Genomic DNA, 17,716 nt, shown 5'->3' with positions numbered 1-17,716 from the left:
TTGATTCCCGAAATTAAGATTTCAGATCCCTGGTAAGGCATTCAGGAATTGTAAAAAGACTTTGGTGTTTGTCTTTATCCAGTTTGTGAGCCCTAAACATATTGCAGCGGAAGCGTGGATGTTATGTGAATGTCGTAAAAGGCACAAACTGCATGGTTTTTCCATAACTTTTCAGGTTATGGAATTTTTGTACGCAAACAACATGGCTTTCCATTACCCTGAACCTGCTGACAAGAACCGTTACATTCGATCAAAGGTTTGGACCTACGAATACGAATCCTTCATGCCAGATGTGTATGACTGGCCTGAATCTAAGGTTCACTAATGTATCAGAAGATCGCACTCCTCAGGCAGTATCTTCTACTCTGCAGGGATCCCTTTTTCAGACCAATTTAAATCATGATCTTTGAGTCCTGTAATTTATTTTCGCTCATTTTGTTGTCTTTTTTTCCCTTCTACCCTGTTTTTCACTTGATGTAGATTTCTCCCCACTCTCCCAAGTACCTGATAAACTGTATGGATGATGGCATCCGTCACAGGAATGAGAGAGCTCTCCAAAATTAATTTAAATAATGACATTGCATTTCTAGCTTACAACCCGCACCACACTAAAGAATTCCATTAATGATGTTTTAGCTGAGTGCGTTTGACGAACTATAGCTCTCTCATCACTGCTGATTTCCAGGATGATTTATTTCTGCTTTTAATAATCAGTCTTCTAATTGTCCGAGTGTTGTCACACTGCATTATCTATGACATCACCAGAGAGCATTTGTCCAAAAAAAAAAAAAAAAAGGACAGCTTAAGACAAATTTAACAGTCTAATGGGCTTTCTGTTTTGGCTGACGTTTAAAGACGCCCACGTCCAGACTTCCTTGTGGCATTGGCTGCTCTGTTTCTCTGAAACAGAGTGCTTTGAGGAGCAGCATGGTGTGCACATGTGGAAGCTGCAGCGATGTTTGTATTTCGTGTTTTCATCGTTGTGTGAAATCCATTATCAGGAAAAATGTGAACTAGTTAAAATTATCCTTGGAAAGCCAGAAAATAATATTAATGACTTAACAGCTTTTAAAAACAAAGCTATGCTGTTGCGTAATAAGTCTTACCACATAAAGGCAGGATCTGAAGTAATTTATGGAAATCTTTTAGAGATTTTACAAGGAGATTTTCTGCAGTGGACTCCAAGGTGATGTACCAAAGGATTTTTTGTTTCATTTGTTAATTTTTTCAAGGTTCTGTTTCTTCTAAGCTAAATTGTTGTCTCCCTTGCATACCCTTGTTCTCACAAAAAGACTTGTGTGTGATGTTTTCATGACATCGCTGACTGAAAAACTCCTGAGTGGACTCACTTGCCACTTCGAACAAAGCCCCCACCCGCAGCTGGTGAAGCTGCAACAGAAAGCGTTACAGGCAGCTATCGACACGCACATTTACAGAAGTTTGACTGAATGTTTCTTGTGGTCTCAGTCCAGTATATTCAGTTCAGTTTGAATACAGGACTCAAAAGATCTAATGCTCTGAAGCTCTAAGTTGATCACTTCGTCTTCTTCACTCCGTTTACAGGTTTAATTTGTCAGGTTTTTTGTGTAAAAACAAAAATTGCGAGTTGAATTTTTCCTTGTGATGAGTGGTACTGCACATTTGATACAGATACCACAATGTGCATTCCTTTTCATTTTGTTCATAGCAGGTTTGAGTGCCCTCCATTACTTTTTATTAGCAGGCAAGGACACACGGCGATAGTTACAGTCTGCGACTTCTCTAAATCTGGTCTCCGGAACAAGAACAATGGTATGTCAGGAACAGAAATAAAGATAACATGCTGTTCCATAGTTTGCCGCATCAAGGCAAAAAAGGACAAAAATAAACAAATAGATAGATGTAAAAGGGCTATATTGCCAAACTTGAAGCCGGAACCCAAAGAGATGAAGTAAAGCTTGCTTAGGATTTACCCATGGCAAGCACCTCTCTCATATCCTCATTTATATTGGAAAATGCAGTCTCCACAGAATAGGTCCAAAATAGAACAGGGAAAATAATCTCTGTACCCCCCTGGACATGGTCTCTGTCGCTTGCTACCTAGTACCTGATTGTAAGATTACGTTCATGTATTAGATAAAAAGAACAGTAAACTTTGGGAAGGCTTTACCTAAGTGAGGAAAGAAGACTGATTATATAAACACAGAAAATAGTGATGTGGGGAAAAAATGCGTATTCAAACTGCGGTAAAGTGCTGTCTGGTGGGGCTCGAAATGCTACATTGCCAAGTTGGGCAACGTACGTGGTTTGCAATTTGTATATGTAAGTGTATGTACAAAAAAGACCAACACACACATATGATGTTTTTACAGAGAATGCTTTTTTTTCATCTATTTTTGCTATGCCTGGTTTTTATTGTATTTAAATTTGTGATCTTACTGAAAAATTATTTATTTAGTGTACAAATTATTTTTACCTTCTGAAAATTCAACTCTAGCTGAAGCCTGTTGCAGTGTGTCAGCAGAGTTCTGCATCATTAGATTCAAGTATATTGGGAACGCACACTTCCTCACTTCTGCCAACATACTAATTAGGCAGACGAGTTACAAAAATATCCCATGCACTGATCTTGTGTCCCGGCTGAGAACGATCACAGAGGCAGGGCAGTCGGTCCGTAATCATAACTCTGTCTTACAAAATAAAGATCTGCATCCATGTATTCAGTCTGATTATTTTTTTTTTCAGGCAAGAAGTGCGGTTATGGTTCATAATCAGTGGGCATTGATAGTACTCAGGAAAACCTGGCGCTTGGGAAAATAGCATTACCTGCGCGCAGCGGGAGTCTTGCTTTGGGCAAGAGTGGTTTCGGTTCCCAAAGAGAGCTACCGTGCAGGAAATTCACAGCGGTTGCTGTCAAGCCGAGGGAAGATGCCCGTTTCGTGAAGTGCAGTCCTTTCCCTTCCTGGCACGGGCTCCCTGCTGTCTTTAAGCAAATGCCAAGAGGCATTGTTCAGAACTGGCCAGCAGTGGGATTTTCCCAAGTACAGATGTTCCTGCATGATTTTTTTTGAAATCCCACTGCACAGGTGAGGAAAAAACCAGTCTTTAACCGACTCAGAGGCTCCAGTTACAATGCAGCCCTGCCCTGATGGGGCTGGAGATGTGTCGGAGCTCTAGAGTAGAGAAGGCCTGACTGTGTCTCTCTAACCTGTCCCAGTTCCGGCAGCTAAGTGGTACCGGTTAGATTTCATCTATGCATACGCACCCGTGGACGTTGTTTAATCAGGTTCTGTGGATCATCTATAGCTTGCAATATAGACACGGTGGAATTTTACCTTTAATGTATAGCCATTGTTTTCGGTTAGCAACAGGTAACATGTCAGCTCACAAAGTTTTAAGTGCATTTCACTCTCCCTTTCATCTTTTTCAGATTTTTTTGTTTTATAAAATATATAGATTTATCTTTGGGTTTGTGTATTCTTCAGATCTAATTAATCTTTGAATTAATTACAACTGCTAATCTTGCCGCTTAGTGAGGAACCACAGTATCCTTTTTCGTATTCTACTTAACCTGATTTTTTTCTATTTGCTGGCTTATTCAAAAGCATTTACCGATCTGTATCTATACAGAAAATTCTCTTATGCAGTGTGCAGAAGATGCGTTTTGTAATGCTACATAGCGTAAGTTAAGCTTATACTGTCACCTAAAGGATGACTAGTGTTCTAGCTCTTCACACAGCCTGGTGACTTTTGCCCTCTGAATGGTATAGAAGTCTGTCTTTCATGTCTCTTCTGTGAGGATACTATTCTGGATGTACAGAACACTTCCGAGAGGATCAGAGACTCCCACTAAGGTCAGTAGCTCGGTCTTTTCCAGGGCTGGTCCAAGACTTGCTTCCTTAAAATCGACAGGAGCCGGACTGAGCCTCTTGGCAGCAATATACAGAAATGTCTAGGGGAGGAGAAGAAAGGTAGCTAAGGGAGCGCAGCCTTTTGTTATGAAATATGTGTGATCGTGTTCAAAGATGTTACGAAGGTTTGTGTGTTCCTGAAGCGTATGCCCGCATGCCAACAATTGACGTGTAGAGGAAGACTAATAAAATAATGTGTCTGACAGATTTTAAAACCCAAATGTGGCTCCTCGCGTAAGTTCTTGGTTACGTTTGTGAACAGTGATGTTTCATGATGTTGTGTTTGTCTTCCAAGTGTAAAACAAAGCGACACTTCACACGCCAGATCAGTGTTTAACAAGTTTCCTGTGGTAGGTGTGTGTCTTTCTACTGTTTGGTTTTTTTTTTTCCAGCATGCTGTTTTGCAGGAGCGGGTAAAGTAACCCTTTGTCACATTCCTCTGGTGGTAACTGTGAAGATAATGAAAAACTAAAAGGTGTGTCATTTAGCGGCCCTATTTAGTGACTACTCCTGTGGGAGAGTGGGGATCTCTGTTGTACAGCTACAACTGTGAATTTTAGTTCAGCTGACTCTGGGCCTAAGTAAATCCAAGTTGTCGTCTTTCATTTGCGCTGGGTCTTCTTGACTTCAAAGGTGCAGATTTAAGCACCTCTGTCATTCAGATAAAGGCATCTACGAGATTGTCAGATTGGACTGTAAGAACAGTACAGTTTGGACTCCTGTTCTGTCTCAGCTATAAGTGCTATTCCTAAGTTTAAGAAAACCACTGTCGTTTTTGGACTCTTTTTAAGATGATGCGTATTGCTGTCCCATTTCATAACAGCCGTACGTAATAGGCAGGGACTGGTGTTACATTGAATACTGGAGCAAGGAGAAAATCTAGAGCAAAGCTCTAATTGCACCCACTTGACAGCTGAATTTGAGCAATGTTATTCAGCTGCCGCTGGTGAAGGGGCATCTAATTCTGTAGGGATCTACCTTGACCTACCTACCTACTCCCGAAATACACATTACCATGGTGTCGGAAAGCCTGCAGATGTTCTTGGTGAACCGCGAGGAAAATTCAGCACGCTTTAGACCTCTGCTTCCTGCCCTCGCTTCCCGAATGGCAGCACGCGGTGAGGATGCAGCTTACTCGTGCCTTCTCCGGAGGAACGTGTGCGAACAGCTAGATGGTACGTGGGGAATCCGGTGGCACGGTGGACCACGGCTACAGCTCGTGTAAAAAGCGCTCTCGCATCAGACGTTTTGCTTGCGGTGCAGGAACCCCGTGGTGTGCGTTTATATTCCCCGTACGCAAAGGGGGCGCTGGATTGAACTGAACTCTCCGAGTACCTTTGACTTTGACTTATCCGTCCTTTAAGTAGTTCCTTTCTAATGAAAATAAAAATATTTTTAGGACTACACATAGTAAGATGGCCAGTTTGTCAAGAAATAAAATGTCAAAATAATTTACATTTATTTCTATCTTAAACATATCTACCTTACGCAAATAAACCGAGGTCTACTGGAGTGCTTGTGAGAACAGTTCCTGCCTAGCTGTCCGGGCTTGGCTTTACCCGGGAGGGTCGTTGCTCAGCTGAAACTAAAATTGTATTTAAATGTGAACCAATTGGGTTTTTTTTTTCTCCATTATAATGTTGTAACTCTCTTGAAATGTGTGTTCTGGTCTTCTATTTTCTTAGTAAAATGCATTCCCTTTGCCTAAATTGCATTTGATTTTGTTTTATTCTGACAAAATAATGCTTGACCTATACCGCATTGGGACGCGATTGCCTAAATCACCGATGCTTTTTTTTTTTTCCTTTTCTCCCTTGCAAATGATCAGCCGACACAACCGGTGCTTGGGCTGTAGGTAAAGCAGTTACAATGTGATCTCAAAACTGGTTTTCGGAGACTCCCGGCTGTTTGACAGCGCTTTACAAAGGACCCCTTCAAGAGGGGGGCAGGAGGAGCTGCGGCCCTATTTCAACCCGACTCTGAGAGGGGGCCGGCGGCCTCTCCCGCCAGAGCGGGGCCCCGCCCGCCCTTCCCGGCCTGCAGCGCTGCCTGGGAGGGCGCGGAGGCGGCGGGGCCGGGGCGGGCCGCGCAGCGCGGGCTCCGCCTGCCGCCGCCCGGGGGAGGTAGGCAGGCAGGCGGGCCGGGGAGCCGGCGGGCCTGCGCGTTAGGCGTTTTCTTGACTAAACCCTGCCGTCCCCGGAACCGCGTTCGCTCGCCGCGGCGTCGCGGCCTCGTCCTTCCCGCCAGCCCCTCTCCCGCCACGGGCCGTTCCCCGCGAGCGCCCTGGGGGAGCGGCGGAGGGCCGCGGCCCGGGGCGGGGGGGTGGAGGCGGCGGCAGGGCGAGGCCCGGCGCGGCCGTGAGTGCGGGTGGTCGGGCAGTCGTGAGGTGTTTCAGGAGAGGTTAGACCTCGGCAGGTCTCGGCGGTAGGGCTGGTCCCGCGTCCCAGCCCACGGACACAAATTCGCGGCGTAAGGCCCGAGGCCGGTTCAGCTGAGAAACTGTTAATCTGCTTTTACACTGAGGAAAAGGAAGCAAAACGGGTTTTTCTGCCTTTCGGGGGTGTGATGGACGTTTATCCTGCCCCCCAAGGTCAGGTAATTACATGTTGCCCCTCGGTGTGCTTGGGAGGACCCTGCTAGCACACCAGGGAGGAGGACTGCTTTCCTTTGGAAAGCTGTGGCAGCTCCTCTAAAAGCAACTAAACCTGAGAAATGGTGATTGTTTTGCTTGAAAGGTATCTGAAGCCGTTGAGGCGCCTGGAGTTTGAAATGAGGTGGAAATACGTCTGACAACGAGGTAGGAACTCAGTCTGGGAAGACTAAGGCTGGAGGAAGCACACCCCGTAAGGCGGGACGGCGCCGGAGTCGTGCACGTGGAAGTTCTGCTCCTAACGCAGCTTTCCAAAGCTTGTCCTGCTCCTGCAGACCGGCCGGGCTCCTCAGCTGGGCAATATAGCGTGGATGCATAAACAGCTGGGGTGTGGCAGCTGATTGTATAGGTCCTGCTGCTGCAGTAGGTGTCCCGTGATCTGTCACACAGCCTTCAGGCTACGTAAAGGTTTGGTAGTATTTAATTTTTCACTTAGCACTGATAAGAAGTAAACCATCGATCGCTCTCAAGGACGCCCGTCGCAAAGGCGAAGTGAATCAGGTCGCTCCTGCCTCTTGCGGTCTCTGAAGTTGTTGTGAGGGGAGCGAATCTTTCCCCTCTGCCTTGCTGGGCTGTCCGCTCCTGACGTCCAGAAACGGCATTTAAATGTCAGCAGTGGCTGTTTGGTGTTAGTCATTCTGAAAAGGCTTTTAGAGGAAAGCGCAGGCAGGAAAATCCAAAGTTTAAATAAAGCAAAGAAGAAGGCAGAATAGTGGGCTTAAAGACTGGAGCATTTCCAACTGGCTAGGGCTGTTTCTTTAGGTAGTGAACAAAGGTCGTGTCTTACGTTTGGGCTGCGTGTTTGCAACCTTCCATTGACATAAAAAGGAAATCTGCTGCTTGTAAATACTGTGTTGTCTGAAAGTCATATCCTACTCCAGGGAGGTTTTATTTTTATTTTTTAAGGGAAGGGGAGTTTGATCCTCATGCCAAAGTACATAGGATGCCTTCATTTAAAGCAGAAAAGTTTCTTTCCCAGCATAAATACATATGTTCAGCAGCTCAAAATCTCTCTTTCAGGTGGCATACCGACATACTTAAAATGTCGATGGATATAACTTTCCTCGGCACAGGCTCGGCATATCCCTCTCCAACAAGAGGAGCATCGGCGTTAGTGCTTCGCAGGGAAGGAGAGTGCTGGCTCTTCGACTGCGGAGAGGGAACTCAAACACAATTCATGAAGAGCCATCTCAAAGCAGGTTTGTGCTGTTGAAAGGTATTGTGATGAGGGAAGGGGGAAGGTTTCATGAGATCTAAACAAAATACTTTGTCCTCGCGCTCATGGTATTTGAATGCATGCTAAACATGCAGGAGCGTCTGAAGGTGCTGCGTATGGGTGGCAGTTGCTGAACCTGCTGTGCAGTAATCCTTGATTGCCCTGTGGTAAAGAATTGCGTTCGAGAACCAAACTCTCCTGAATTAATTTCTTGGGCTTTGTAATTTCAAACGGGGGCCACAGACCGGCTTTAAACTGGCACAGTTTGTATTTGACTGAAGACAGCTCTAGACAATACCTGCTGTGAGTCTTCCTGTCTATAAATGTTGTGCTTTTGTTTTCAAGTAAAGTTGTGTGTATTCATGGTAACTTTTACATTTTGGCAAATAAAGTAGAAGCCAGACTTGCCTTCAGTAGCTGTGCTTTTGCAGTCTACAGCGGCAAGAGCAGACTTCAGACACTCAAGTTATAAAGATGGGTTTATCAATTATAAACAGAAAACCAACCTCCTGCTCCCCCAAAGTCTGAAGCTATCGGGGGATTTAATGACCAATTGAATAGACTTAATTTTTACTAAATTTACTGATTTTTGCTAAATTGTTCTTAAAACAAGGAGATTGTGTCCTTCCTACTGCTCGGTCCTAACAGATGCCTTATCGCGAGGAAGCGGGAACTCGGCTAGCAGAGGAGACTGAGGCAGCATGATTAAAATACACGTGTCTGTAGTGAGAGAAAATTCTGGGCTTTTTTTAATCTAGCAGGAGCAGGGCCCGGTGCCTGAGAGCTGGAGTGAGACAAACTCAGGCGCGAAACAAAGCCCAAATCTTTAAGTGCAATTTTTCATCTGTTAGAAACAAATCAGTCGGGAACCGTGGGGTTCTTGCCTTTTAAAAAAACTTTGAAATCCAAACTGGGTGCTTTTTTTTTTTTTTTTTTTTAAATTATGTTCATTTCGTGCGCTAGATTCAAAACGAGGAACAACAGAAATTCCACTTTGTTTCTCATTAGTCTACAGTTTCCACGTGATGTATGAAAGCACAACCACTTTCCAGCACTTCTTTGCATTTTAATATGGCAGATGTTACCAGTCGATGGTAGCACACTTGTTTAGAAGCAACTAAAACTTTTGCTTCGGCAGCCTTTTCTTGACAAATCAAGCCAAAATAAACCCTGTGTGGAAATTTATTGCTGCTGTGGAAAAAAAATACCTTGTGGTTTGGGATTTATTTCTTAAACACTGGTTTTATTTTCATTTCCCTCCTTCCTTATTTCCTACTTCTTGCCAAAAAGTGATTATTTCTGAGTTGTTACGGTGTTCATCTATTCTCCTGTCTCTTTCTGGTTTGTTTTTCTTTTCCTGTTGTTCTAATCAATAGGCAGAGTTACCAAGATTTTCATAACTCATCTTCACGGTGACCACTTTTTTGGACTTCCTGGCCTGCTGTGTACACTTAGCCTCCAAAGTAGCCCTGACCCAAACAAACCACCTGTTGATATTTATGGGCCATTAGGACTGCGAAATTTCATACGGAGGAGCATGGAGCTTTCCCACTCGCAACTTCTCTTTCCCTACACTGTTCATGAACTGGTACCCACACGGGACCAGTGCCCCGCGGAAGAATTTAAAGAGTTTTCTTGCTTGGACGGAGATGAGGTGTCTCCCCAGGGAGCACAAGGGAGAATACTCCAGCTGGATCCAGTAGAAAACTCTTACTTGCTGGTTGAGGATGAGCAGCTAGTTCTGAAAGCATTTCGCCTATTTCACCGCATTCCTTCCTTTGGCTTTGTGGTGGAAGAGAAGCCCCGGACCGGTAAACTCAATGTACAGAAACTGAAAGACCTTGGTAACTACTTTGACTTATTTTTCCTCTTTTTAATTTTTTAAATGCCTAAATGCATGTGTTCAAGCTGAGTAGTGACTCCCGATTTTCAGCAAATGTAACAAAATCGGGTTCACAGGCAGCTGAAATCTTTTCATGACCACTTTTCTAGGGGTTCTAGCAAATTAGAGCTGCTGTATCTCTCTGTAATCCGTTTTAATTCAATTTTCCATTTTCTATTAAAGACATTTTCATACTTCATACCAATGGAGCAGTCTGAATTGGTGAGTAACACTAGGGCCGATGAATATTGCAGACCATTCTCATACTGGGAAGAGCAAACAAGTTCAGATGTTAAAGTTTAAAAAGCACAACGTGGCTTTCAGGGAAATGTATGGCCAGTGTATTTGCATAACTTTATTGACTTTAATATGAAGAATATAGCTTTTCTTCAAACTCACTTCCTGCTAACGTTACAAGCTCTTTATTTGTATGAAGTATGTGAAATATCAATTGCTATTTATATTGAGGTTGTATTTTTTCAGTGAGACAGCTCTATATATAGCGTATCTCTTCTTAAGCAATTTTTTTTTTTAAACCTGACACTCATCATAATACTTACGGACTCTTTTGCCTTTATTTACCAGGAGTTCAACCAGGTCCTTTATATGGGAAACTGAAGGATGGAACAGCAATCGTTCTAGAAAACGGAGTAACGATTTCTCCTTCAGACGTCTTAGAAGACCCTATTCCTGGAAGAAAGATTTGCATTTTGGGGGATTGTTCAGGGGTGGTTGGAGATGCGGCCACGAAGCTTTGCTGTGAAGCAGATGTACTGATACATGAAGCCACGTTGGACGATACCCAAGAGGAAAAGGCCAGGGAGCATGGTCACAGCACTCCAAAAATGGCATCAGAATTTGCAAAATTGTGTAAAGTGAAGAAACTGGTTTTGACTCACTTCAGTCAGCGGTATAAACCAGCTGCTCAGAGAGGCGAGGGAGACACGGACATCGCCGAACTGAAGAGACAGGCAGAGTCAGTGTTAGATGGTCAAGAAGTTACACTAGCTGAGGATTTTATGACAATAGAAATTCCAATGAAAAAATAAAAATAGTAGCGTTAGCAAGCTCTGTATGAAGACATGAAGTAGGATGGTGTTGGATAGCACTTAAAAATAACGGTGGGGTTTCTGGTATCCAAATTAGTTCTTTCCCGTGGCACGCAGAGAACCGTTGCAAACTGGAGAGAGTACCGGGTACAGTTAGCATTGCTTTTCTAAAGCAAGAAAAAAGGATACTCAAACATCTGGAACTTGGAATAAATTCGTAAGCGATGGTTTGGGACACCTAGCCTCCCCAGAAACCCAATGTGCAGGCTGGTGCGAGTCTTCACAGCCCAGGGGTTTTCCTTGGACCACGGATTCCTAGAGCAGAGCACTGGATCGTTTGGCTTAATACAGCCCTCGGGAAGGCTTGTGTTCTGCGCCAGAATTGAAGATAACTTGCCTGTTACAAGCTTTTGAATAACATCTACTTCAAACTTGTATACAGTATTTTGTAACTTGTAAGTATTTTGTTACCCGATTTCTGTGTAAGAGGACTATTATACTGAAACTAATAAAGTATTTATAACTCTGCCAAGTGTTTGTAACTGGGGGTGTTGCTACGCTCAAGTTGAGGAGCTCTTATGGTTCTCCCTTTGCATATGAAGCTTTCTCATAAACAAATACAGTTTAGGCTTCCTGTCAGAAGTGAATCACTCTTAACAATTTGATTCATTTAAAGCTCTGAAGTGTGAGCCCTAAGTTTGCCTACTTACTCCCTGCATCAGTGAAGTTTGGGAAGTATGCTCTGGAAGTCTGTAGGCAGATGACAAGTAGTCTTTCCTAAAGTGTTCCTCCAAGTGCATTTTCAAAGACAAGTTATCCTGATAAAAGCATATTTCTCTTTGTAGAAATACCCCTACGGGAGGAATTTCACCGATGCGTAGCTCAGTCTGTTTCTGCAATGACTTCATTCTTTCAGTTAAGGGACATGTAGGCCAACTTTACCTCCTTTCCTTCCCTCCTCAAACCAAACTACAAGTTGGGAGTTTCCCAAATTTTAGCTCAGTTTTCTGGTCAAAAGTAAAATCGGGGCTTTTGGAAAACCTAACTGTTTCCCCTAGCCTGGATTCCTGCAAGCTGAAACGCTCCATAGCTTTCTAATAAACACTGAAAACTCTGACAGGCTTAAGTACAGCTGCTAGCGTTTGTGCTCCTACTTTTGTTGAGTTGATGGTAATGCAGGTGGAAAATGAACCGGGTTTAATACACAATTTCCCTCCCTGCTTCAAATGTGGAATATCAACGCTCCAAAAACCGAAAACACTCCCACTTTAAAGATCTCTCCCTTGTAAATGGTGCACCGCTCGAGGGTGGTTTGTGTGCAGCGGTAATCCTCACCCAGACCGAGCTGGGGAGATGAGGAAGTTAAATCCTGCGGATAATTTTTCTATACTCTCCACGTTTTCTTCGCTAAGAATGTACTTGGCTGTACTTAAGCAATGGTCTTTGAAGAAAAAGAAAAGGAGCGTGATCTCCTAGTGTTTGACTAAAGGGATTGACTTGAATTGGATGTCTTATCCCCACCCTTCAAACAGACTCTGTCTTACCTGCGGTTACGGTAACTCTGAACTGAATTACACCAATATTAATATTTCGTGCTTCAAATATGCTTCAAATGTAGAGGAAGTCTTTGATTTCTGTAAAAAAAAAAAACCGGGAAGAGTTGCAAACTTGAAGAACGTGACTTCTGGAGCAGAAACTCACTGATCTCTATGACTTCTCTCTTAGAAATGGTGTAAAGCGGGCAGAGTCTACAGATTGTGCAGTGGCACGTTCTTTCCCCCCATAAATTGTTTTTCTTTTGTAAGTTAAAAATTAATGGCAGGTGCAGAGATCTTGCTACCACGCTCTGCTTTATGTAGTCAAAAGCTGAGCAGACTCCAGCAAGTCTATGTTTCATACGGTGAAAGAATAATTTTCTTCGTTGTCCTGAGCTCCTCTGCTACGTCTGCTTCCACACTGGAACAACCGAAAATTCCTATTTCCAAGCCATTTACAGTTGTGATACGAAGTTTAGGGAACAACTTCAAGGCTTTGTGGAAATTCACTGGATGCCACCTGCAAATGACAAAATCAAAGGATGGAAATAAAACCAAGGGACAATCCAAAAGCCTATGCAACCCAAAATGTGTGCACCCACCGCCGCAGCTCATCTCCCCGCAGTGCTGGATCACGCTGCTCCAGAACTGGGTTATCCATCCCAGCGGTAAATACATTTTTGCATTCGTGTGGTTAGTTAATTGCTGCGAATTCAGGAATATCTCCAGTTCCCATTCAAATGACGGAGGGTGTGGGTAGATGTGCGAGATGAATCGACGGCGCAGGCTCCCAGCGTGGAGGGAGCCTCGCTCCTCCGTGCCCCGCGGTCCCGGTGCCCCCGTGGTCCAGCTCAGCGTGCCGGTCCGGTGCTCGCCTGGCTAAACAACCACTCGTTCTTGCTAGCCTGCAAGAAAACGGCCTCTGGGCTAATTTTCGGCTGGATTACTGAGTCGATCAGCGAGCTGTCTTGCTGCACGACTCGTACAAGGGCTGAACGAAGGAGGGTGCAGAAGCGCGTGGCCAGAAATGGGGAGCTGCTTGGGACCCCCCTTTTTAGCAGTAGTGAGCTGATAGATTGGGTCAGTCCTACCACATAGCTACATCCTAAATATGTTTTGGGACCTAAATAAGAACCAGTCAATATGGCTAAAGAAGAGCAAGGGGAAGAGCGTACCAAATTGAAGCAGCAGGCCAGGTCCTCTTGAAGTATTAGGTCTGGGGACTTTGTTGCCCAGAGTTGATGTGTTAGTGCGTTTTTTATGGCAATTTATTCCGCATGGACAATCAAGGGAGGAAATGCTCGTTTCATCTAAGCTGAGAAGAAAAGCTATAAGTTGCCTGGTCTCTGTTGAAGGCTGGATTAACTATATGGCTGTCATTTTTTAAAACACTTTCTTTTTGGTATGTTGGTGAAAGAGGGTACATTTCGTGCTGGAGTTATGTGAAATTCCTGTATTTTCAATTGAATATATTTTAGTATTTGTAATCAAGTTATAGTTGTCTCTTTCTTAGCAGATCCATGTGTCTTTGCTTACCATGGTCCACTCTTCCCTCTTAAGTCTGGATACTAAATTACTTCATAAATCTGACTGCTAGTGAGACTTGAATTAAATTAATGGGAACATGTGCGCCAGTAAGGGCAGAAAAATTTGGACCATAAATTGTCTGTTTTCTCAATGAGTTTATCTTTCCATTAACCGTTTGTTAATTACCAGAGAACAAAATTCCATTGCATTAAAATATATTTGCCTGAGAGTATTTTGTCTGACAGCAGGTAAAGGACTCCGGTCTGGTCCCGTAGGGACCGGGAGGGTGTTTTAACAAGTTCTGGGTATGTAAATGAAGATTTTTTTTTAGCTTTGAATAACTTATTTTAAAAATTCTTCTGCTTTCCTGGAAGAGTTCCTCTAAGTTTGGTTCCTTTTTTAGCTGGTACTAGCGGAGGGACTTGATAAACTGCGAAAGAAGCTTTTTGTGTTACGGGAAAGAGGAGGAGGAGGGAGGAAATAAAACGTGAAGAGTTTTGTAACAGCAGAGACGTTCCTGCGTTTTACGTGTAGCTGCGAACCGAATGGATGAGCGCTGATCAAAGGGAGCGAGGGCAAATCTTCCTTCTGCTGAGATCTGCATGAGCTTGCAAAAAAGGTTGAGAAATAAGTTACCTGCAGCACAAAAATGGTTGGTTAGCTGCTCCGAGTGTGGTGCCGTCTGTGTCGAGGATGAAGAGCTCTAGATCGAGTCTGAATCCAGCTGGGAAAGGGATCCTTGATGCTAGAGGTGGTTCAGCCTCTGGTATCAACCGCTCCCTGAGTCCCACGGTGGGACTCTTCATCTGTCAATGCAGAAGAAATACGATCTTCATTTGGGAGCATTTTTATTTTTTTTAAACAGACTTTTAAAATAATTTGCTCTTACTGAATTATGTTCATTTATAAGGAAAAGGATATTAATTATTTACCTCGGGTGGCTTCATTCTAGAAATCTAATTTCTGGCGAGGTGGTAGGACTCATCCGGGTCTCACTGAAATCGGTGGTTTGGCACATAGTCACTAGAACAAGTTAATGCATTTTTTATTAATAATAAAAACGTATTGATTGGGATCTTGAGGTAGAACAAGTTGCAGAAATTTGATCAAAGTAACATTTTGGGGAGGGGGGCGGGGACAGATGCTAAACCACAACATGGTAAATTGATCCTGCTAGTACCAGCATTTGATATTTGAAAAACGTTTGAGTTCAAAGGAGTTTAGGTGTGGTTGGAAAAAGTACCATTTTGTTGGACACGGTATCCCTGCAGCCTTTCAAAATCACCTTAACGGCCTACGAAGGTCATTCCCTGGACTAACTGTTGCTGGAGCTGTTTGGGTTTGGATAAATAGGAAGCAGCAGCTCAGCGTCTTCCCTGGTGAAGCACTTACCTGGTGGTCACCCCAGCCCCTTTACAGCTCCAGGTCAGTCCTTTCCTCGTGTGCTGGTGCCGGCTGCGGTGGGATTCGCCGCGTGTCCCCAACAGCCGCCGCGCACGGAGGCTCGTGGACACCGTGCCGAGCTCGGGACGCCGGAGACCGATGGTGGCACCGGCTCAACGGCTTGCGCACCCCCAAATCCCACGTTTTACCATCCGGTTGAGCAGGACGTCGCAATGACCGCTTTATGAACCTCAAAGTAGACATATGTATAAAGACAGAGAGTTACTGCGACGCGTACGGTGCTTTTAAGATACCCGATTCAGATCCTTTCAGATTTCATATGTGCTACAGAAGCGAATTAATCGCACTACCCCATAACCCAGCTGCAGTGTCATCACTGGGGATTTCCTCCTTGAATTTGCAGCTTGTTCACACCTGCTTGTGAAATACGGTGAAAGATTGCGCCGAATTTCCCAACACCCGTTCGTCTCCACTCTTAAAAGCAAAGTTTTGTGTATAAAGACAGCTGCCCGTTGAAAAGGTGCTTAAAACACAGCGTTAGTAATGGCGGTTGGTGGCATCCCGATGGGATGTGGTTCGTGGTACGCCTTGAAAGCAAACCAGGGCTATTGCCGATGGAAGGAAATTTAATGTATTATATTTAGACTTATAATTTGTCGTTGTACAACCAGTGGGCAATTGGAAAATTATACCGCTTGGTGCTCAGCGTTAACATTTTGCAGCTTTCATCCACGTATTTGAGCAAGTCTTTAAAAGACGAGTAGATGAGGCGCTTAGGGACATGGTTTAGTGGGTGGTGGTGTTGGGTCGACGGTTGGACTCGATGATCTTAGAGGTCTTTTCCAACCTCAGTGATTCTATGATTCTATGATTCTAAGTCGTCTCCCTGGATGAGGGGCTGCAGCTGGTTCTGCAAGCGCAAGGGGGAAGAGACCGTGCTTACGAATTGCAAATTATTTAATGATTTTTTTTTTTTTTTAAATGATACACCTTGGAGAGGGAGGGGAAGCGCTGGTGTAACTTGCCAGCGCAGAGGCTGGTGTAGGCAGCCTGTGAGCACGTGGATTTGCTGCGCTGTGGTCCACGAGTCCTGCACGGGACACGCTCCCCGTTGAACCGGAGCTCTCATCTCCCGTCCGTAACGCTTCACAAACTCTAGAAGTAGATAATTTGCAACGCACTCAGCAAACCCTGGTGTGAAGAGGCTTCAATTACACCTACCCAGGAAAAGATGACAAATATAGCAGCATTTTACATTGCTTTTCATCACTGAGACCTTCTTAAGGATGTGGAAGTGACTATAAATGACTTAACAGCGTGAGCAGGAAATTCTGGTATGGCAATATAACGATTTTTTAAAATTTCCATCATTCTTAGTTCTTATCAGAGTAGCTGCGACAGCACACCAGCACCTTGCCAAACACCCCACTTATTTAGCCAAAATATGTTGCGTTTTGCAGTGGATATGGTATTTTGCGCACCTTTTCCTTTTCGTTTTGTATTCTAACGGTGGCCCGACACCACAAAGGTAGAAAGATGTAACCTTCTAGTTTTTTAAAAAATGACTCTTTCCCTTTTCAGCTGAACTCCTCTGGAGAGTGTGCTTTTGCTGGACGAGGTGATGAGGAACGGGAAAAGCGGTTGCGTTTGCGGCCCGGTGCATTTGTTGGGGTTGGCTTTGTGGGGCTTCGCGCTTTTGGAGGTTGCATTTGCGGGGCTGCGCGTTTGCTGGGGTTGCATTTGCAGGGCTGTCGGCTTCTGGGGGTTGCATTTGTGGGGCTTTGCGCTTGTGGGCCTTGCATTTGCGGGGCTGTGCATTTGTTGGGGTTGCATTTGCAGGGCTGTCGGCTTCTGGGGGTTGCGTTTGTGGGGCTTTGCGCTTAGGGGGCTCGCGTTTGTGGAGCTTTGCATTTGCGGGGCTGTGCGTTTGCTGGGGTTGCATTTGCAGGGCTGTCGGCTTCTGGGGGTTGCGTTTGTGGGGCTTTGCGCTTGTGGGCCTTGCATTTGCGGGGCTGTGCATTTGTTGGGGTTGCGTTTTCGGGGTTTTGCACTCGCAGGGGTTGCACTTGCGGCACCGTGCGTCTGTGGGGGTTGCGCTTGCGGGGCTTTGCGCTTACGGGGGTTGTATTTCCGGGGCCATACGTTTATATGGGGGTTGCAGTTGCGGGGTTCTGCATTTATGGGGGTTGCACTTGTGGCCCTGTGCATTTGTGGGGGTTGCACTTGTGGCCCTGTGCATTTGTGGGGGTTGCATTTGCAGGGCTTTCAACTTCTGGGGGTTGCATTTGTGGGGTTTTTACGCTCCTGGGGGTTGCATTTGTGGGGCTGCGCATCTACGGCGATTGCATTTTCGGGTTTTTTGCACTCGCAGGGGCTGCGTTTGCGGACCCGTGCATTTGTCGGGGTTGCATTTTTGGAGCTGTGCCTTTTCGGGGCCGCGCTTGCCGTCCCAGGAGCGCCGCCTGCCCCGCCCGGCGCGTCGCCGCCGGACGCCAACCACAAAAATAAACCCCCGAACGCGCCCGCTCGCCCCGCTCTCCGGCTGCCGGCGGCTCGGCAACCG

At 45.0% G+C, this 17,716-nt stretch overlaps 2 protein-coding genes across 9 annotated transcripts in view; both read left to right on the top strand.

The window, feature by feature from the left end:
- The window catches only part of LOC143172284 (NAD-dependent malic enzyme, mitochondrial-like), a 33,797-nt gene extending 31,099 nt beyond the window's left edge, over window positions 1-2,698 (top strand). For 2 of the 3 annotated variants that reach the window (XM_076361528.1, XM_076361529.1), the window contains exon 16: window positions 176-2,698. In XM_076361528.1, coding sequence (XP_076217643.1) covers window positions 176-325 — 150 coding nt within the window. In that variant the 3' untranslated portion in view covers window positions 326-2,698. The remainder of the gene's footprint in view (window positions 1-175) is intronic. The other variant, XR_012997312.1, reaches the window with a different exon arrangement.
- Window positions 2,699-5,992: 3,294 nt separating this feature from the next.
- On the top strand, window positions 5,993-11,215 carry LOC143172285 (zinc phosphodiesterase ELAC protein 1-like). Of its 6 annotated transcripts, none has more exons than XM_076361534.1 (5): window positions 6,124-6,480; window positions 6,626-6,948; window positions 7,561-7,739; window positions 9,133-9,600; window positions 10,224-11,215. In XM_076361534.1, the coding sequence occupies exons 3-5, from the start codon at window positions 7,583-7,585 to the stop codon at window positions 10,685-10,687; spliced, it is 1,089 nt and encodes a 362-aa protein (XP_076217649.1). In that variant the 5' UTR covers window positions 6,124-6,480; window positions 6,626-6,948; window positions 7,561-7,582; the 3' UTR covers window positions 10,688-11,215. The 6 variants fall into 6 exon arrangements, with proteins under 6 accessions (XP_076217651.1, XP_076217649.1, XP_076217646.1 ...); XM_076361531.1 differs by having other exon boundaries at window positions 6,124-6,485; window positions 6,626-6,687; XM_076361530.1 differs by having other exon boundaries at window positions 6,124-6,485.
- The last annotated feature ends 6,501 nt before the right edge of the window (window positions 11,216-17,716 follow it).

The sequence above is a fragment of the Aptenodytes patagonicus genome, chromosome W (genome assembly GCF_965638725.1).
Source record: "Aptenodytes patagonicus chromosome W, bAptPat1.pri.cur, whole genome shotgun sequence".
Classification (NCBI taxonomy): Eukaryota; Metazoa; Chordata; class Aves; order Sphenisciformes; family Spheniscidae; genus Aptenodytes; species Aptenodytes patagonicus.
This window is presented reverse-complemented; position numbering and strand designations above follow the sequence as displayed.